Source organism: Syngnathus typhle, linkage group LG1 (assembly GCF_033458585.1).
Source record: "Syngnathus typhle isolate RoL2023-S1 ecotype Sweden linkage group LG1, RoL_Styp_1.0, whole genome shotgun sequence".
Taxonomy (NCBI): Eukaryota; Metazoa; Chordata; class Actinopteri; order Syngnathiformes; family Syngnathidae; genus Syngnathus; species Syngnathus typhle.
In genome coordinates, this window is record NC_083738.1 from 24741569 (window position 1) to 24764356 (window position 22788).

A 22788-nucleotide genomic window follows, 5' to 3' on the forward strand; every position below is an offset into this window, starting at 1 on the left:
AAACATTTGTTTTGCATCTGTGGGGAGTTTTCAAAGTTAGTTTGTTTGACTTCATGTATGAATTTAAGTTTGAATCGAGACTCCAGAGTGGTTTGCAAAGGTCCATTGAAATCGTTTCATCTGTGTTATTCTGACGGCGTTATCTAATAATTGGTTCGGTAGCAGCATAATTTTGGCAGATTCACGTTGCTACGTGATTTCTGGTGGGTGTGATTATTATGAATAGAACACCAAAAAGTGTCAAGGACTGATAAATGGACAGTCAATTTCCATCCTTCAAAGACAAACTTGTCCTTGAGTGGTTTCTCCTTTGCAACCTGGGCAGTGCTTCTCAAAGTTTTCACTGCAAGCAATACTTTACTCTCCAAGTATCACCATAGTCTTAAATACAGTGTGGAAAAAATAAAAACTATAAATAATTTTCACAGAACAATTAAAAATTGTACCTAAGTAAATGTTTCAGAAACAAACGGTTCCTAAAGATTAAACACACATTTATTAAACTACAGTTAAATACAACTGAACTGTACCTGGCCAGTGATTACTTCTTGTACCACTAGAGGGAGCCTGCCTCTGTAGGACGTTGAAACTCTACTACACTAGTTTCACATAAAGCGAGATACAGAAGTAGACGAGTAGCAATTTAATACCTTAACTACCAATATATATTTTTTCATTTATTATATTGTGTATATATATATATTAGAGAAGCATGAAACTGACAAAAACAAAGGCTGCCTTAGCTTAAAAGCTAATATGTATATGTTCAAGGCCAGTCCAAGATTGTACATAATGGTAATTTATATTTTATTCTAATTGTGACTTCTGCTTTTGAACCCATCGGTACGGAGAAAATATATTTCCGAGCTTGTCTCGGTCTAACCGGAAGCCCAAATCAACAGTGACATGCGAGCGAATTTGTATCTATGTGCGTGCGGCTCCTTCTTTTGCATTCTCCCGCGCTCACATGCGTCGCGGAGTGACTATTCCATTTAGAGAAGTGTCAGAACATAGCCCGCGAGCACGTCAGCCTCCTCCTATCCCGTGGCACCTCCAGCCGAGGCCGTGCGGGGGTATGTCACAAATGTGCTGGGAGAGATAAAACCCGGCGAGCAAACAGCTTTGTTTCATTCACTTCCTCTCTCTCTACCCCCCTCCCTCCCCTGTCTTGCATAGGCTGTGACTACATCCCCTGCATCTGAGAAATCAGAGCGGACTGACTCACAGGGCTCTGTGAGCCAGCGCCACCAAGGCTGCCAAAGCATGCTGGTGCCAAGCTGTCCCAACATGCGCTGCGCCAGGCCCGCGCTGATGCTCATCGCCCTGGCTCTGCTGGTCCACCTCGCCGACGCTCAAAGTAAGTGGAGCCGCTCCCGCGTCACACGCGGTTCCTCCCCAAACGTAGCCCGTCGCACATCTGTGTCAGCTGTGGATCATAACGAAATTGCCCGCTAAGCGCCGAAGTTGAGTATGTAGTGGCGCCTCGATTTACGAGTTCCATTCATTGCACGACTGTGCTCACAAATCAATTTACAGCAGTCAGTGTCCACTGTTGAAATCCATTAACCCAAAAACACCACAATCTGTTTGACACCACCAAAAGAGCATTGCACTATATGAAAAGCATACAGTAATAAATAAATAGGTCTGATGAAGTGCAATGACTACAAGTCACCCTAAAAGGCTGTGGACCCAATAAGTGACATCTGAAGTCAAATTGGCCGCCGCATATTTCGGTGTGAGAATCTGGCCGCGAGCTGTGACCTACAGCAGCGTCTCACAAGTCCTTTTGCGTTTGTGACCGTTTGACATGTTCAGTAAACGGCTGAAAGTACATCAGTAACCGAAGCTGTTTTTGTCCAAACTTTAGTTTAGTGCAAATCAAATTTACCGCTCGGGACCAAATAATAATTGAATGCGATAGTATTTTGCACAAATGAAATCGGTGCACATATATATCGATTCATCATTCACTGGCAGGAAGTTATCTCCGTCCAGTGAAGCGTCTCATCAAAATGTGCTCAAGTCTCCTGGCCGAAACGAAACGATCAGGTGAAGCACAAGTACTGAGCCCAGCCGGGGAATGTCATGATGAGAAGTGTCGGGAATGGAGCTTCTCGACATCAGGCACCTGCCCGTTGATGTGTGACAACAGCTTTCAAACCTCATTGAGCTCTGGCCCTGTGACACCCACCCCCTCAACCCCTCGCCCGTATCCATGAATCATTAGCTTCAGGAGGCACAGTGGGATGAATAAAAGTTTTATCACTCTCTTTGCACCCGCTGAAATCCCCCTCAGTGTGAATATCACTGAATAGGAGAGGAGTGCAACGGAGGGGGGAAATGATGATGATGATGGTGGGAGGGGAGGGATCCAAATCACCCAAGGTCATAGAGCAGCGAGCCAGTCAAAGTGAAATTGATGGGCTCAATTTTCCCAACTTTTCCCATCGCCCTGACATAAAACATACAGCTGTCCTAATCGAACGTATCCTTTTTCAACGCACACCAACGTACTCCAAATATTGGAATTCGAAATTCAGTAGAGGCATTATAAAAATTTAAAAAATGGCTCTTCGATGGAAGTCATTTTATCTGGCAATATACAGTCGGTGTGCCGTACTTACAGCAAAACATCGGTATTCAAAATAAATGTTCTTTGGTTCAATTTAAGAAAAAATGATGATGGAGCGAGCGCTGGAACCCTTTCGAGTGGGAGGCGTTTTCATACAGGGTTAATTATTGGACTCTGAAAGCAGAATGTTGGAGCGTCTCCCACGAGTGACAAGCCATTGTTGCTCTCAAGGTATAATTATCTACCTTTTGTGTCACGCGTACTCAAATGTGGCCGCCTTGATGGAGGGCGGGTGGGGAGGTGGGGGCGGCGTTGCCCTCTGTCGGCGCTCCGGACGTAGTCTATGAGGCACGCGGGAGCCCAAAACGGCTGAGTCGGCCCGCTCAACAGATGGCCCGATGCTCGGAGCCAGCCCCGCTCGCCGAATGTCGCGGCACCCAATCAACAATCGCTATTAAAGATAATGGGAAATGTGTTCCTTGTAAAAAAAAAAAATGTGAAGCATGACGCAAAATGGAGTGAAAAATCGTCTTTGAGGATTGTGGACTTGTTTATTTTGTGTCATTCTTTTCATTTTCTCCTTCATCAAATGCGGCCCATTTTTAATTTGTGCGGCAAATTGGGCTTGGCGACGTCTTGAAAGAGGTGCGTAATTGGCCGCTGTGAAAGGAGGGGACGGCGTAGCAGGGAAATCTACGCTTTGTGTCTTCTGCTGAACCATCACAAGGAAATCGGATGAGGATGAATCTCCCTCCGCCTTGGCTGCTGTGAAAAAAAAAATGAAAAAAAAATCCGTATGCTTAGGCTTGGTTGTTTGGCGCGCTACCAAAATTCTTTAAAGTGAGAAATCTGTTCAGTCAGGAACTTTTTTTAGCATGCACAATAATTCATAATTTTTAAAATTTGGGCCAAATCGTGACAGAAATGGGCAGTCAGCGAACGGGCAAAAAAAAAAAACGGGATTTTATTTGGGAGAAATAACATTTCGTTTTATTGCCGAACAAAAAAGGTTTCTGGCATTGAAAAATTCTTATTGTAATCAGGAAAATTTTAAAAAAAAAAGTGCATATCTGTTATCGTGAATTAATTTTGGATTAAATTTGAATCTGTAATTCTACTTTGACCTTTTTTTCTTTTCCGGGCTACTGCTTCCTCAGATAACCCTTTTTTGAGCGGCAGTTACCACATGCCACAGTGGACTCTGTCAGACCGCGAGCAGAAAAGTGTTTTAATTGATTGGCCCGCCACTTGTCTCTCTCTCAGTCGTCAATTGCTATCGATGCTTCCCTTTAGCCTGCGCGGGCGTTAGCACATTTAAGTGGTAAATCTATGTAATGTCGTCGTTCCCTTTTTTCTAGCCTGCAGTAAAAAGTTGTCCATTAGCACGAGGACGAAAAAGTCGTCGTATTTGAGTTCTTTTCTCCAAATGCAGTAAGCTTAAAAGTAAATCCTCACACCAAGAAAATTTGGTGCTCTAAAGGAATTTTGCATCGACATTTGAGTTAAATATAATCGTATGTATATGACATGACACACATTTAAATACATCAACATAATTTTAGTTGTTTAATTTAATTGGATTTAATTATTTTTTAAACAGTTTTCAACGAAAGCATAATGTTATGGTTAATATACAAAAACCATTCACACGGCAACAACTGTATTTTTATGAAAAATTTTCGGCAGGTCTCATTGACCCATGCTCATTTTTTTAAAAATAAATTTTTGCTTTTGGAAAAACAACACAACAAAAATATCATTCAGCGCCGTTCCGTTTTTGCAAAGGACACTACACAGCTCCCAAAACGTACGCGATGACGACATGTTAGCGCAGCAGGATAAGCTCGCAGCTAGTCCGAAGGCTAATGATCCACTATTCCCCAGATGACGGCGAGCTGTAATGTGTGTGTTTTATGCATGCATGGCCTAATCTGAATTATTGTAAAGTAGTGTTGTATTTGCATATGAGCTTCGGGGCTATACCGAAATTAGCATTTTTACAACAGCTCAAATTAAATCCCTCTGCTTAATTTGCCCACATGCTAATTTGATTCGAGTGTATTGCTTTTCAGACACACACACATTAAGAACGCTCGGTATGTTCTTTTAAGAGCAGCCCACATGAACACACACATATGCAGTACGTGTTTGCCTCTTTTCTTAATGACATTAAACCCAGAGAAGAGCAGGACGACGGGGTCAAATCGACATCGGTGTAATTCTCGCCACTCCACCGAGATCGTTCGTCATCTCGCCGGACGTTTGCTCCAGTGGAAATCCCATTATTGCCCCCCCCGCTCGCTAATTTCAAGACGGTTGGTTACGAGCCAAACGCTGCACCGCTTTAGAAATGGCCGCCCTGTATAAAATGACATCATCACATGATGAAAATGCTGACAGCTTGGCAGTTTTATAATGAGCCAATTGACAATTTTGGCTATTTTTTTAGAGGTGTGTCAAAAAACAAGTCATTACTGACATGAATGACTGTTGCCAAATATGAAACACAAAGAATTTGAGTCCTCAGCACTTTTGGACAAAGCTTGCTAGTGAAACTTGATGATTTGCCAAACCACAGTTGGGAGACTCAAGGCCCGGGGACAAAATCTGGCCCATTGTGTCATTTTATATGATAACATTTATTAGTCACACAATGGGGAAAGTTGGCCCATTTAAGCAAATATAGTGTGCCTGCATGCGTCATATTTCTTGCTACATGAGTGTTGTAATTATCTTAATTTTAACTATGTTGAGCTATTGCAAGACTTTTCCAGAACAAAATTATGCAGCAAGAAATTATTCATCTTTTTTTTTCTAAGTAAATTGAACTTCATTTCTATATACAACTAATTTCGAGTAATTATATTACTAATTATGGATAATTAGTAAATATTGGTATAATTACAATTTTTGACTTGTGATTACAGTACTATACACCACAGGTGTCAAATTCAAGGCTCGGGGACCGTCACATCATTTTACGTGGCCCGCGCAGACAAATTGTGCATCAAATTCGTGGGTCATTACTAGAATTGCAAATTGTCTTCACTTTTAATATATATTTTTTTTAAATATTTGACCAGTTTTTACTCGACTGATTTAAAAACAAGTTATTTGTCAGTTTGTTTTGTAGCTTTTACTGTCTATAATATGAGATCCTCATACATTTTTTTTAGGTTGACAGTCATAATCGCCCTCCGAAAGAAGCTATGACTACAATGCAGCCCGCGAAAAAAATGAGTTTGACACCTCTGCTGTACATTAGCAAATTTAAGTCGACATTTGACATTTCATCATTGCATGTGGGCGGAGCATGATAGCCAGGTTGACTATAAAATGGAACCTGTAATTCCAAAATGTTAAAACCATTTCAAAATGTCACATGTATGACAACAATATCCACATTCCGAATCGAGATCTTTCGGAAATGGCACAGCTCTACTTATTTCCCCGAGTAGCTAGTCGGTGATCCCATTACAATTAATTATTTTTTCCAAATGAATCATCCAACAGGTGCAAAAGCCTCATCAAAACCAGCGCGCGTTCAAGACCGACGCGCCGAAAGCGCAATGGTTCCAAGAAAACCAATTCCCCTTTGCTTTTTCCCCCCTTCCTTCCCCGGCACTGAATTTGTCAAGCGGAGAAACCGAGTCCAAATGAATTAGACTCCATTTTGTGGTCATCCTCTTGCTCACAGTCCTCACAGGGACCCCAGTGCGATTTATCACGTCGCCATCTTGTCAGCCTCTCCCCGTCCTTCCCGAGCTGCGGAGCCATTAGACTATCTCTGTGTTGCATTGCGCACGCCTGTGCGTGACATTTATCATATTTTGTCCCAACTTTTTATCTCGCCCAGTGGCCTCGTTGGGAGCTTTAACCGCGACTGGCCGCCGTAATGAAGCGCTGGGAGGTTAGTCGCCACAAAATAAGCTAATTAAAGCATGCAAACAAAAGGAAATGGAAGAGGACCGTGGGGGGGGGGGCTTTGTGAAAATGCCAAAGAAGGAGAGCTCACAGATGGTAGCGAGGAAGCTGAAGCGGTGATGTGGCAAAACGCCCTAGCTGCCTTCTTGTTTCTGTATTTTTAGGACTGTTGTTTGTACCAGGATGTCCTTTTTAGTGTGACTTTGACAACCAATCAACAGATCATGACAAAGCACATGTAAAGACATTTTCAGATGTTGCTGGCCACCAAGACAACGGTTTGTTCCCGTTGGAATTTTAGGTTTTCGATCTCGTTGTTCAAAGTCTGAGATTCCTCTGTTGGGTTCAGGCTCGAGATTCTGAAATTTTCTTCGTAATACCAAGTCTAATCAGACTTCCTAGCATCTTCTAAACTCCAAACGACACAGTATCGGAGATGCACTAGATTCAACCTACTGGCTTCCAAATCCAAAAGTCAAGACCACCATGATTTGTCTCACTTGACCATGACGACAAAGTAAGCAGTCTCGAGTGGATGCGGCAAAATGTCAGGGCAGGGTATTAGTGGGGTGATTATTAATCCATATCTTGCTGGGTAGACAATTTAATTATAGGCTAATCAATACTTCCCCATCTTATAGATGCAGAGCAGTAGCCTGATGGGTGGATGACATTTACTACACTCAAATCTGCACAGTTGCTCTGATACACAAATGTCATGCTAGTACAAGCTATCAATAAATAGCTACAAAGTTATGTGGCATGGTGGAGCTTAACAAAGAAACAAGCCTGAAAACAGAAGCCAAAAACATTTCCCTACTACAGCCCGGCGTGGGACATTTTTTCGAGGTGAGACGGATCTTATTTGTAAGGTAAAGAAATTCCGCGTGGGCACAAATCCAGACAGCTTGAAAGTCGCCCGGCACCACCCTGCGCTAACGATGAGGCTGGGAGGAAGATGGGGACGGATTAAAGGGATCTTCGTGGAGGGATTGTCAAACATCGAGGTAAAAGTTTGTGATTAAATATGTCAGCCGGCTTGTTTGCTATCACGGGAGCTTAACGGTTCAAAGGATTCCCAAATCCACGGCGGGGGCCAGCGCTTCAGAATGTGGACACTTTCATGTATTTATGGCAACATTTTGGGATTCTCAACCCGTCTGTTGGACTTGCTTCTTAGGTTCTTTGGGGTTTCTCCAGCAAAGACGCAAACTCCTCACAGGAAGGCTGAGGATCGAATTCCCGAATATTTGACCTGTGTGGCAGACATGCTAAGCTATTCCGGTTAGCATGTTAGGATGAATCAAATAATGACGATTGTTTGTTATACCAGCTAAGTAAAGAGATTAAAAGTGACATAGAGGAAACCCGTTTTGACGGATGCTCAGCCAAGTACTATAACTGTCAAAGGGCTCTGGGCGTTAATGTATATTCCGTCTTTTATAGCGCGACGGGGCACTTAGAAATTTGGCCTGGATTCAAATAGAAATGGTGGAAATGGAAATGATTTTCACCTCTCAGTGAAGGCTTTCAACTAACGAATAAAGCCTAATAAATACATCTCGGCCTCCCAAAATGTCAACACTGAGCGGGGGAGAAAGCACTAACAAGAGAGAGAAGGGGGCGGGCTGACGGGGAAAAGTGATAAAGTGAGATAAAGTGCGTGAATGAGCGGAAGGTGAGAAAGACAGCTCTCCAAAGACGTACTTCACTCCATCACGTCGCCCCGATGTAAATGGACTGTGACAAGAGGAGCCGGCGGCGTTAAGATTCACGATGTGCGTCAAGCGGCGGCGGCTGCTCTTAGGTAGCTCGGTGGAGGCGGAGCTTTCTTTTTTCCGCGGCCCTCCGGGAAGGCGGAAATCCCGAGGCGGTATCCACGGAGACGAATGGCTTACACCATTAAACCCCCCTCCCTCCCTCCCCTGCTCCCACTGCCGCCTGCGAATGGCACGGGCCGCACAAATGCGGCGAGATCAGTGCAATGAGTTGAAATCTGAGGACACCTGGAGTGAAAGCAAAGCGACGGCCTCAGGCCAAGTGCTCTTACACGCTTTGTGAGGAGAGCAAACGAGGGTGGCCACCTTCCCACACAAGGTGCCATTTTAGTCTTCGAGACAAAATGATGTTACTATTTGCAGTTCGCTGTTCACAAATTCAGATGCCATTAAACAAAACATAAATTTGGATCATTAACTGTAATATCACTTAGGAATGTAAGTATGGCTTTTTTTTTTACAAGGTTTAGATCAGGGGTCACCACCATGGTGTCCCTGGATAGCTTGTTCAGAAAATAGTGATTTCCCAGGATCATTTGAAAATGTGAACACTGGCTGATGAAGAAATATATATATATCAGTATTCTATATTCTTATTAGTTGGAATAATAATGTATATTTTTAGCCTGATGCTTGTTTTGATATTTGTCAGATCAAACAAAATAAGTAACTTTTTTTTCCTGAAAAAATATGAAGTGCAGACATACGACTATTTTACATTACTTTGATTTTTAGTATTAAATTTATCACATAGAGGGAAATTGCAAAAAAACCAGATTGCATTTATTTATTTATTATTTTAGGTTTTTATTATTTATTGTATTTATATATATATATATATATATATATATATATATATATATATATATATATATATATATATATATATATATATATATATATATATATATATATTAATATTCCATGAAAAAATACATCATTGTCTTTAACGTGTAGACAAATATTCCCACCATTTTTAAAAGCTAATACCACCTAATTAAATAGATCAGGCCCTTATAATACCAATATTTAAGGTAATTTTAACATATTTCTAATTTCAGAAGTCCATATCGATTTCTCAATGGCTAAACTGCCTGTACGCAGTGCAACTTTGAAATCATGTCCCCTTTTTTGGATACCTTATTTGTCAGAATGACGCACGTGAATGTCACTTCATGGTGGAATGGCTTCACTTGTAAGTCCACTTGGATAAAAAGGGTATGTGTCGTATGAGGTGGCCTTTAATTGCATTGCATTTGCACAGTGTGTCGGTATTATTGGCCACCATTTGCTTATTGGCCACCATTTGCTTTCCTCAAAGGTGGGAGGATCGCACGAGGTGGGGGCCAAATTGCTCGGCTTTTGTGCCATTGTTTGCGGAGAATTTGAGCGATCCATACGACGAGCCAAATGGCCATAAATAATACCCTTGCCATAGAGGTCGCCATTCAGCGAGTTAATAACAGGCCACATGCGGCATTTAGAGATAATTGCGCGGCATGTTGTTGACGCGGGGCTTCAAAAGGTGTGTTTAGACGCAGACCAACATCACAAGAAGCGTCAAGTCGCGTGGCGTGTGTACGACGCTTGTTGAAACTCTCAAAACAATAATCGAGTTCAGTAAAAGCTAGAATTGATAAGAATTTTGGGTTTTGTGGTGCTAAATGCTTCTTCACCTACATGAAATGATACAGTATTGATGAATCAGCGTTTTCCATCTGTACTATATGTTCAAATTTAGCATACATTTGATTTTGAAGGGCCACCAGAAATGACGGAAATTGGCTTCGGTAAAACAAAATAGCAGAATTCCAAAATGATCTGTTTTGGTACGGGAATTTTTTTGTGGGTCCCTTTGGGATAAACATAGCCAAATTTAATGCAGCCAAGGCAAACTGGTTTTGCCGACGAAATATTCAAACTCGACTTTTAGAGGTTTGTATTTTGTTTATTGTCTGTAAACATGGTCACCAAGATAAAAACACAAATGTTTTTGCAATTTAGTGTTGTCCGTACAAAATGGCGACGACTCGTCAGACCCTAAATACATAGACACTGAAAGCTACTCTCGTTTTGATTCAAAACAAAATGGCTGTCTTTTCTTTAGAGATGGCCACCAAACACATTTTATGTTTCAAACTTGGATTTAATTTTCGCTGATGCCAAAAACACAAATCTTTAACATTTTTGTCTGCTACATTGACTGGTTCTGGATCAAAGTTGTCATTTGGAATGGTAATGAAAGTATTTTTAGTATTTTAATTCGCCGTGTGGCATTAATCACGGTTTTCGCTTTGGGCTCGGCGCTTTCCGTTAATGTGAGCGCCTTCAAGGTGCAAACATTAATGAACAGCCTCGTCCCCGTGCCAGCTCGCCGTTTAACCTTTAATCTATGTGAGAAAACGGATCAAGCCGTTAACTTACCGGAACGTCGACGTACCTCGCGGCATTTTGCAACAACCTCGGCACTTATTTTTGTCGTTTTATTCTCCCTCGCTCAGGTTTGAAGTGCCGCTCTTACAAAATGTACAAAATTTAGACAGCAAGCTGTTACTCACCATGTCACTTCTACATACATCAAGACAACGGCGGGTGAATTAAACTGTCATTTTTATTACTGTGGATTTTGTGTCCCTTATGTCAGGTAGGAGTAAATTTTAGTTAGGGTTGTACGCGAGAGTTACAAGAGTGTTTCTCACGTTTGAGTTTTTGTTGGGCTTTGTGAATATTAGGAATATCAAGTAGCTTCATTCATCAAATGTTGAAATGATGAAGTTTTAGAATTATAGTTAGTGGTATGTCTATGCATTAAGGCAATTATAAATATCAATCCAGGAGTTTTACAACTAGCTTAGCAGGATATAATGGCAAAAAATTGTCAAAGCTAACATGTGCACTTTATTATTTTTATTTGTGTGAAAATGACTTCTCATCAAACATGACCCGAAGTTTCTTTTGGGTAAAACCAGTTTTACTGATGGTTACAAAAACTGGGTGGACGTGTAATGAGAGGGCATATAAAAAAAGTCTAAAAAAAAACATGCAGGGGAATGAACAGGTTGGCCATTTTATGTGAATTTCAAGGCTCAAATGGACGATGCTGTATATCAAAATGATTTTGACTATGTTATGCAAAATGTTTACTTTTTTAGAAGTTATTTTGCTAGCTTATGAGGAATAATAAACTCAGGGCACATGGTAGTGCACCCGTTTTTTTTTTTTTTTACTATGTTCAGAAAACGTCAGCTTGAGGTATCTCAATTTTTATTTATTTTTTTCTCCACCACAAATGTGCAGCCCTGGCATGATAACTGGCAGTGGTTTTGCTGAAGCGCTCGCACCATTTAATGAATCGTTCCATTGCCTAGTGGATAACAAAATGAACACAAATGCCTTTGCTGCGTTCCAGGCTGCCGCTGCCTATCCTATCAGATAATTAACTTTTTTCTTCCCTTTTTTTTTTTTCTTTTTTGCCAAGGGACTGTGCCGACTACCAAGCAGCCTGCACAATTAGAATTACTTATCTCCGCTCTTTTTTTTTATTAAAGAGGCAAAACAAACAAATCCAAATTTCCTTCTTTCCGCAACAATATTTATGTTAGCGTTTGCTTTCCGCCGTGATGGCAGGAAGTGGAGTCTTTTCATGTCTGCTTGTGTTACCCGTCTCCTCGCAGCTTTTAGAGCCATCTGTTTGAGTGGGCCATTTTATTAAGTGACAAACTGGATCCCACTAGCGCGCTAATGTGTCCCACGGGGGGAGGGCGATGAAGACGTGAGAGGGCAGAACGAGTTTTTCCTTTCTTTCGTTTTCCTTTGCAAAGTGTAGACCAAGCGGAGACGGATGTCGGATGGTCTAGCAAAGTCTTGAATGTTGGACGGGAGCATTTGAAGCGTGCTAGCTTAAATGCTCCAAAGTGTAGAGGTGTCACCATCTGAATTTTGAAGCAATTGCTTTTCATAAGTAACAATTTTCTTGCAATTTAGCTTCTTCCGTCTGCCTCGTATCGCCGCTTCCAATCAGCTAGCAATCAGACAAATTACATGTAGTCTGTTTTTGAAATGGCCAAATTGAGCCTAAAATGGCCGACTTTGAGAACCGGACGAGATTTCCCGTACAACCTTAGTGGTGGATATTTTTTTACCCAAAACCTGTCAGATGATTGGAGAAAGGCAAGATATCTTAGAAAGTAATCAGTTTAAGGTGATTGTTGACAAGATTTTAATCACATAAAGAGGCTTTTCCTGAGACACAAAAAAAAAATCCAATCATCCAAAGTTCCTTGTGTGTTGGAGTTAGGTTGATGTGTTGTAGCAATTGGTTTGTTTTTGAAGATCCCCAAAAATGTTGAAATCCTATTTCTTCCCAATTCCGTATTTGCACGCTGATTTTCACGCATCTCTCATTGACAAAGTCTCTTTGGTGGCACCCGTGAATCAGCGTCCTATTCCCGTTGTGCTAATGAACAAACATTGGCAGGGCCCAATCCCCTTTCAAGTCTTTGCTAATTGGAATTATGATTCGGGTTTCCGGCGAGGATCGCAGCCCAACATGCGACTCCAGTCAGCCAACGCTTCTAATTAAGCCGCGGCTCCTCTCCTTTTTTTGTGCGCCTAAAACTCCCTTTGTGAGCGCACACAATGCGGAGTTTGTTTCCCTCGGCGTCACAAAAGACACATTTTTTATCACAATGCCGCAGATAGCAAGCGGCGGCGGCAAACCCTCGAGAAAACGCCACCGTTTGTTACGCCCGTTTATCTCGCCGCTGTTTGTTTCCTCATATTTGTAATGGGAGGTCAGAGTGGATGTTTTTAGCCGTTTGGTGAAACTTCATCAATATCAGCGTGCCTAAAGGATGGCGGAGGAGGTTGATGGCGTCGCCTAAATGCTCTTTTCTTCCACTTGAAAATGCAGCGCGGTTATTGTGCAGCGTGCATCGGGATTAATTATCAGCCGGCGCAACCCGGCCTCACCCCGCATGTTAAATATTCAGCGAGGAAATGGCCCCCTTTCATGCAAATGAAATTAAACATGTCAGTCAGCGGGATTGTATGAATCCGGCTCCCCCTCCAACTCGGAATGGAACTGAAAGTGGCTTCATTGGCGCTCTTTGATTCATGTGCTTTCATGGCCCCGTCGGGCCACTTGGAAACGCTGATGAATGACGCCGACTTTGGCTGTAGGTCGAGCTCGTATCAAAGAAACTTTTTAATGGAGGCGCACGTGCCAAAAACAGCATCGCTTGCGCAACGCCAGACACGCTGCGGGTTGACAGATATTTGATACAAAAGTCCGATCGGATTCGTAGAGGAATAAAAAATCCACCGGGCTGCTATATTTTATTGGATGATGGAGGTGAAGCAGCATGTGGTTCATTATCCAAGGTGACTGGAAAAGATTGCCGTGGCCACAACGCAGCTCGTTTGCGCTGAACAATCATTCCTCCTTTGTGCATGAAATAATATCTGAGTCAGGGTGAAGCAGCATGTGGGTCCTCATCCAAGGTTTTTTTTTTTTTTTTTTAAGAATAATAACAGACCCAAGGCTGTTCAACAAGAACTCATGGGGGTAATTAAAATGCATGTCCAGATGGAGCTTGAATCTTTTTTTTCTCTCTCTCTTAATCTCTTGGGAAACACAATCACAGGTTTTAGAAGGAATCTTTTCAGTTAGTTCTAAATTGTTTTGAGCACTTTCTCCCTGGTGACTGTTCACAATTGAATGTTTTGTGTAGTGGATCCCTCGCATTTGTTTTGTGGAATGGTAATTATGATAATCCTTTGGCTTTACATGATCAGGATTTTAGAAACGATCACTGGAAGGAAAAAAAAAAAAAACGAAGATGGTCCAAACAATCCAATCTATTTTAAAAAACATGTATTTCCCCACGAAGGCCAAAAACTACTTTCCTATTACTCAAAGCTTTGACATCATCATGTAGCATCTCAAGGCATGACAGCAAGAGCACAGAAATTCCGATATTCTTTAAAATGGTGAATTCAGGTTGCACAGAAAAAAAAATGTATTTGTGAGTGGCAACGCGCCCATAGGCGGGGTCCGCTGTATTGTTGCAGTGCTGGCACGGTGACATCGGGGCGAGCGATGGCGATTTGGCCAGCCGTGTCTGTGAAAACGCCATTACCTCCACGTCACGCCTCGGTCGCTACTCCATTGTGCCACCGGGCTCCACCCCCACCACCATCCCCCCTGCACCCCACTCTCATCGTATCAATTGCCCGTCAGCTCCCGCCAGGCCCCAAATGACGTGGAATCTTTAGCGCGTGGACGATTTGGAAGAGACGTCACGGTGATATCCCGCACTCATTTGCGCTAGCAGCGGAGACCCAGCTGCCCGTCTGTTTATCGGCGAGTCCTGCGGGTTAATTTGGTCTTCGCTCACGACGCTCACAAACAAATGAGCCACTTCAGATGGTGGGCATTACCTAATGGCCTGCCGCAAAGTGATTGATAAAAGTAGGCCCGTGACCCCTGCAGGACAGATGGACATCACCTTCCAATAAATCTGACTTGTGACGAGTACTACAATGATTCACAATACATATTGTGTTCGTCTAATCAAATCTTCCGTCTCCCGCAGCGCCGCCAAAGTTCTTACGAACGCCCAACGACCAAACGGGCGTACAGGGCGGCGTGGCCTCCTTCATCTGCCAGGCCACTGGCGACCCACGTCCCAAGATCGTATGGAACAAGAAGGGGAAGAAAGTGAGCAACCAGCGATTCGAGGTATTAGGTCTATTGTTCTGATGTAAAATGCTCGCTGAGAAACACTTTGCACTGCTTGAGGGCTGCAAGCACAAACGCAAATCCATCCCTCAAAGCTGCCACGAAAGCAAGAGAGAGGCCGGCTGTTGTTTACACGCGTGTCGCTGGGGTTTGGATTTCATGTCGTGTTCGCGGCAGCTAGATTGTCCATCGGAGCCAGAGAAACGCTAATCGTGAGGTCCGTTCAAGCATTGTGTTTAATTCATAGCAAAAGAAGCTTATTGATAGATTAAAGAAAAAAAAAATGAAAATAGTCATAAATATGCTTGAAAGGCAGTTAAAAACATTGATTTGCTTTTATTTTGGCGGGCAGCACGACAGCAAAACAACAAAATTGTCCTCAATGAAACACAACTTAATCTGAATTTTGGATTAGTTTGTAAGAAACAAAATAAAACTTACAATTCCCATTGTTTTTGCGCTTTGATCAAAACAAATTGAAGTGCAAAATAACACAACTGGTAAGCATGACGCAATGAAGTTAGCAACTGTGTAATACACACAAGTAAAATAAAAGCTCTGCTGCCTCCGCCGCTATCAACAAGAAAAATGGACCTTATTAATGCACTGACTGAAAAATAAAATGTAATTACTTATATTTTTCTTGCTCAATAAAAGCAAGTAGGGGTGTAAATCGCGGGTTTCGTCACGATATCGATACAAAGAACTACGATACGATATTTGCCGATATCTTAAAGCCTGCTGCGATTCATTCACGGTATATCACGTATAGTGCTCTACGATTTATTTTATTTTTTTAAATAAAAAATATAGAACAATATCCTGATTTATAACAATTCATACGCAAAATCAACAAGGTACTGCAAACTCTTTATTTAGGAAATTACAAGAGTATTGTAGTATACAAAGTGCTTACTTTAACACTGAACTTTGATGTCGTGTTTTATCTTTAAATGTGCGGCGAGATTTGTGCTCCCTGAATATTTGATCACCGCATGGCAGGATTTACAAACTGCACGTGTCTTGTCCGTTGAGCCATCTTTTCTTTGGAATCCAAAGTGCTTCCAAACGAATGACTTGAAGCAACAATGAACTGCATTTCAAAATAAAGTCGCGTCTAATGTCCGAAGTCAAAGACGGCGATATAAATCGATGTTTACGTTTAGCATCGATGCCAATAAATCGTAGAGCATTATATCGATTAATCGATGTGTATCGATGAATCGTTACACCCCTAAAAGCAAGTGAATGTGTAACATAAGTATATTCATCAAATACCATAATGAAGAAAGTCACCATACCACCCAAATTGCATTATAGGTACATATTGGTAACAGCACACTAATAATATGATAAATAATATATAATAATATAATCCACTCGATAGAAATGAGATCTTATTGGGCATATGAAAGGAGGAAAAATGCTCAGCCAGCCGTGCAGAAATTTTGTTTACAAAAAAAGAATCAATCATTTTGGTAGCAACACGCTAATAATTTACTCGAAGCATTCAAACCTGACTTAGCACGAAATCGGGGCTTTCATGAGTTTCAACAAATCAAAATAAATACAGCCAATCTCTTATTACATGTAAAAAAATGATTACAATTTCGTAACAGATGGATGATTTCCTTTTGCTTCATGGCAGCTTGCTCCACATGGACAACCATATTCAACCAAATGTCATCTAAAATTTCCTTCCACCGGTTTGGCAATTACGGCGACGATACGGTTGTCCATATAGCGTCCTGCATTTTCATTCCGGCTGAAACACGCATCGGCTCTCCACCTCCATGTGAAAGGTGTGACAGAAGAGCTCTGATAAGACTTGTATTCATTTCCTGTGTCAACCCTCAGGATTTCTGCAATGGCTTTTTAACATCTTATCAGAGTGAATCGCATGGCTTGGCATGTCGAAGACGTTCATCCCGTGACACAAACATTTCCCTCGCTTTCCACCATCTTACGAGCATGGCTAAGAAAATGTTTCAAATTGTATTAATTGAGGCTATCCTTATTGAGCGTGCTTGTGTGTGTGAGAACACTACTCCCAAAAAGAGATTATTAATTTCATTTTCTCTAATCTTTTGAATGGAAACCTGTCCATTATTTCAGTGCTTTATCCCGCAACTTGCTTTTTCTCTTGCAGTAACTGAATGGCAAAAAAAGTTTCCCAAGATGTCTACTCACATTCCTTTTTGTATTTTTTTTATTTTTAATATTTGTCGCGGACCGTCTAAAATGGACAATGGGCCGCGAATGGCCCCCGAGTCGTAGTTTTGACACCTTGTTCGAACTCAGTGGCCACAACAGTTTACATGAGGTCAAATTTCGCTTGTCTGTCAGGTTTATATTGCATTTTCGGGTTCGTCCTAAGGTTTAATCCCAGAAGCCAATCTCTTGAACAATTTTGGAGTAGTGCATGCGTGAGTGGGTGGGTGAATGCAGAAGTTTTTATTTGTTCCAACCCAAGTTTTGAGTTATGACAGGGCTTTCTAGACATCAGTGAGTACCCAATGCGGAGCATGACCACAATATAACAAATACCGTCCTGTTTTTGTTTGTTTGTTTGTTTGTTTTTGTGGGCATTTTGTGTGTCGTCCGTCCTGATAAAATTGTCTCTTTCTGGTACAACCAAATCACTGTTTGTGTTTCGTTTCTGTCTGACAACCGGTTTTAGGGCCACGCTGAAAATGACACAAAGAAGGAAATTATGAGGAGGATAAAGACTAGTAGATTAATTGTATATATAGGATGAAGACAGTAGATTAATTTTATATATGTATATATGCTATATATATTTATATATACTATTATATAGCCCAGCTCAGTGGGCTAGTGGTTAGAGTGTCCCCCCTGAGACTGGAAGGTTGTGGGTTCAAACCCCGGCCGTGTCATACCAAAGACTGCAAAAATGGGACCCATTGCCTCCCTGCTTGGCACTCAGCATTAAGGGTTGGAATTGGGGGTTAGAAGGAGTGGAGCTCTTTACAAGCCCTAGGCTTTGTCTCCCTCCTTGCACAGTTATCGATATAATAATATGTGCTAAACAATAAACAAACAAACAAACAAATATATAGCTATACTATACACTATATAGCTATTGTATATACTCATTGTACTTGGACATTGTTCTAGATGGATTTTTTAATCTTATTTTTTTATTTTGACTCTTTCTTAATTGAAATTGTATAATTTTATTGTTTCAACCAGTGTAAACAGAACATACGTGTAGGAATGTCTAAAAAATGTGTCTAAAAAAAAATCTTGTTCTTGTAGGATTTATATTGATTGATAAATGAAGCAGTCTCCTAAAATAAAATAAAATAAAAACAGAAATTGAAAAATGAATTTTAATAGACTTTTTTAAAATATTATTCTTACTCTATCCCCATGTGATTCCGGGATTGTCCTAATTTCCGCAGGTTTTTAAATACAACTTGAATTTTGTAGGATGACTTCTGTCTGGTAATTCCTTAACTTTTGTCGTAGCATTACGATGTTTTCGTTTGTTTATTCCTTTTCAGCGTGGCCCTCATCGTCTTTTGTCCACGCATTGTTCCAGGATGTCCAGTGTTAGCTTTAAGAGTGTGGGACGCCTTGCAATTGACATGACTCGCCCTCTAAACTCTATGTGCCCATTCTTAAAGTTAGACAAGCACAAAGATAGTTAACTATTTGACTGTGCCATACTGTACGAAAGAATACTGCTGTATAAAATCTAGGAAAACACTAGAGTGTGACACTGTGTAGCCATCAAACGTCCCGACTGTGTGTTCTGTGTGTGAATGGTGGTCCCGCATTTGTTGTACCCCCACCCCCCCCTCGGCCCCCTACCGCCATTCTCCTTTAACACACCGTGTCTCTCGCACCTGCAGGTGATCGAGTTCGACGACGGCTCCGGCTCGGTGCTGCGAATCCAACCACTGCGCACCCCGCGTGACGAGGCCATATACGAATGCGTTGCTTCAAACAGCGTTGGCGAGACCAGCGCGACCACCCGGCTCACCGTTTTACGTGGTACGTCAAGGGTATTCCGCTTGGAGGTTTTTCAGTACACACTTTGAGTCAACGGGTTAACTCATTCATTGCCGTTTTTAAGTGGTTTGGATTTTATTTAGTGGAGCGAACTGTTAGTCCCATTCGCCCAACCCGTCTGGAGTTCCACAGGGTTCAATTTTGGGGCCACTGTTGTTTTCATTGTGTTTGCTGGCACTAGGTTTCACCTTAAGAAAGAATGATGTTTCTTTTTACTGCAGAACTATCTCCAGCTTTCTCATTAAGGTCACTTTTGCTCAAAATGAACAAGGTTTCACAATTTATTTTGGGGTTTATTTTGCACAACGTGATAAGTCCATTCTCCGTCAACCGACTAAGTTTCTTCTGGATTTGAACTCATTTGCATACATCTTGACACAATAATTAAGATGCCAGTTAAATTATGCAAATTGACGTCTGTTCCTTCACCGGCGGCTGTTTTTAATGATTTCAAATTAGCTGTGCTGTGACTTGACCGTGTGAAGCGAGCCAAAACTGCTGCTTTTATGTACGAAAATGATAAAAATGCCCCTTGCCAAGTCTGAAGGGGGATTGTGGAATAAGGTTAAGGTGTGTAACAAAAACCCCAATTGAATGTCTCATCGACGTTTGTCCATGTCGTGTTAGTAGGTCCCCCAAAAAAACTTTAAAGGCGGCACAGACCTCTGCCAAGGTAGACCGATGGATGGTTACGAAATACTATTCCTTGCCCAGTAAAAAAAAATATTTTATCTGTTTTGTTTGTATATAAAATGTGATTGGAATGGCGCGGGGAGCTTTGGAGAGCGGCCGCCTGAGTGAAGTGCGCGCCATTTTATGCCAGAATTACACAAAGCATCAAATGAGGCTGCGTCTGCGTCAATCCCCCCGCCATCACCGGCCGCCTTATCTCCCCGGCGAGCTAACAAAAGGCCACTTGGTAGAAAAAGGTGGCGCGTCTGCATCGCACAATATTTCGCACATTTTGCACGCGCACAAATAACACACCGAAGCTACTCTACTAGCATTAGCATCTTTATTGCCATTTTCATTTTGCCATCATTGTAGCACGTACGAGAGCGAGCACTGGAAAAATCCTTTGTCGCCTCCGTGCGCATGAACGCAAATATTTGAATAAAATACAGATTACACAGAGAGAGCTACCGACATCTTTTCTGGTAATGCAGTCGATGTACCGGCACTGGCAAATGATGCTACAATTCAATCAGAAATCACGTTTAAGAACGAATAGCAATGCCTCAAGAGGAATAAAAATGACAAGAATCTGAAAAATAAATAAAAAGAACTGTGTGTATCTTCATGCAAACTAAAGGAAACAGCCAAAAGGAAACATCCCCTGAGGCTAGCTAGCTTCGCTTCTGGATGATGTGTGCATTGGGTTGTTGGACTTCATGATTCAGGCATGATTAAGGATTTATATTGCATCCTCATACCCCCATTATGCTGTCAACAGCCATTTCCTGCCTGCACACACACACACACACGCACGCACACACAAATAGCAACAAACTTACGTTGCTGTGTACAAGTCGACAGAGAGAGCGGAAAATGAGAAGGCGCTCTCCTGTGACGGGAAAACAGAAAGCATCAATTTCATTTTGCCAGTGAAGGGTGAGGTGGAGGGCTGCCTGTATGTGTGTGTGGGGGTTGTAACGACGACCAAAAAAAACAAAAACTGGGAGGTGGATCGTTCTGCATACAATGGACGCAGCAGCTACATGAGCGGCCATTATTCCGAGAAAATGAGCGCTCTTTTGTCATTATTTACCAAGTGGGAATGGCGAAGGCAAGCTCGTTTGTATTCTGGAAAGACTTAACAAGAAACGTGCATTCTCACGTCAGATAACATGCAACAACACGCTTGCTTCACTCGCAAATGTGTAATTGCATCATTGTTACGTGGGGCCACGAAAACAAAGATCTATCTAATCAGCAAGCCAACAAGTCAAAATCAAATGAACTAGAAAAGACTGTAAAAAAAATATAGTTTTGGAAAATTACCAAAAAAAAGTGATTTTTAAAAATGACTTCAAAGGGAGTGACAAAATAATAACTAAAAAGAGCAAAAAATCCATTCAAAATATGAATAGTACCCAAAAAAATCAGAAGCCACTGCGATATTTTAAATTAACTAAAATATAAATATGACTAAAATATCATCAATAAAAGAAGTATGGAAAATTTGGGTTTTTTTTATTTAAAAAATCCAAATGAGGAATTAATTAAACCCATGCAAAAGAATACATGACACAAATTAAAAAGGTAAGTAGAAATAAATAAAAGATAATAAAGCTATATTAATTTAGCCTACATGTTACTAAAAATAATTCCTCATCAATTACCACAACGATCTTGATCCAAACTCAGCTTGTCATACATCCAAATTGAACAAGCTAATCATTAGTCTTATTAAAAAGATGGGGACCTGCTGTCCCTGCGGAAATTGATCTCCGCACTGGGCAAAAAGGGGAGAAGAAAAACAAAACACCCCTTTCAATATTACATGGTAAATCAAGGCGGTCCAATCAGTATCTGCAAGCTATGGTGAGTTATTTAAGACCAAGCGGCCGCCGGCGAGATTGATGTCAGACCTCTCAGTCGCTAGGAAAATCATCTGCTGGAGTCGCAAAGGCCTATGGAGGGACGGCAAGTCAGAACAAGCCGACTCCCGTCGCGTTATCACGGAAAGCACTTGTTATCGAAAAAACAAATTATCCAGTTTCTCTTAGTTGGAATATGAATTTAATAGACAAGCTGGTCGAGACTTGCTTCCATGCTAACGGAAACTAATGAAACTTCAAAAGAATTCATGAGAAAACACAAAAATAGGCTGAAAACAAACAAAAACTGAAACTACATCACATGTTTATAAAACTAAAACTGTAGGAAAAAAAATCCTTTGTTTTGGTTATTGTCAGTTCATATCAAAACATGATTATTCGGGTTTCATTTTAAATGTATTTATTTATTTATTTCCTTATTGTTCCATGTCCACACAGAAAAAGGAAAGTCAAACTTTATACTTGTGGATTTTATTTTGAAATACCTTGCACAACTCAACAAATATCCGATATATGAAATAAACAATGAATATGAATACTTGAACTAAAATCTTAAATTAAAAAAAAAAACCTCCTCCAATAATAAAAAACAACCATACTAAAAACTCCAAAACTATTTTAGCCCTTCGCTTAGGATCCCCCATCTCTCATAAATCCATCTGAATATTTTTGATTGATTTGTTTGCTCTCGAGCCCAAGTTGATTTTTAGCTCGGCCAAGTGCGCTTTTCACTGGTAGCTCTGCACAAATTCAGCACGGTTGTCACGTTGCTGCTGCCAAGTCAAGAAGCAGAAGCGGTGACTAAATAACGCCGCGAGGTACGGCTATAAGCCAGCGCTGCTCGCTTACACATGTTGTCCAGCCGGGAATCAGATTAAAGAGCTTCTGCAGCCCAAATAGGACCCCCGGGGGAGCAGCTCTGGGAAGATGCCGCTTAAGTAATCCAATAAGAGGGAACAAAATGCTCAGCGCTACGCTCTAATAAAGCGCACGCCTGTGTGTCGACAATTCAACCTTGCGCCGCGGACGGGAAAAAAATAAGCCGTTCGATATGTTCCGAAAGGTCGGACGAATACTTGAGTTCTCCGAACGCTTTGAGTCAACTGGTGGAAAAGTTGCGATTAAAGATTGCTGCAAATGTGCCAGATTTGGCTCAGCCAGCTAATTGTA

At 41.4% G+C, this 22788-nt stretch overlaps 1 protein-coding gene across 23 annotated transcripts in view; it reads left to right on the top strand.

The window, feature by feature from the left end:
* LOC133155156 (receptor-type tyrosine-protein phosphatase delta-like) overlaps positions 1-22788 on the top strand; it is a 195112-nt gene that overhangs the window by 133448 nt on the left and 38876 nt on the right. For 14 of the 23 annotated variants that reach the window (XM_061280236.1, XM_061280253.1, XM_061280312.1 and 11 more), the window contains exons 10-12: positions 1177-1357; positions 14874-15019; positions 18898-19039. In XM_061280236.1, coding sequence (XP_061136220.1) covers positions 1264-1357; positions 14874-15019; positions 18898-19039 — 382 coding nt within the window. In that variant the 5' untranslated portion in view covers positions 1177-1263. Of the gene's footprint in view, positions 1-1176; positions 1358-14873; positions 15023-18897; positions 19040-22788 lie in introns of all 23 variants that reach the window. The other 9 variants (XM_061280227.1, XM_061280372.1, XM_061280246.1 and 6 more) reach the window with 1 other exon arrangement.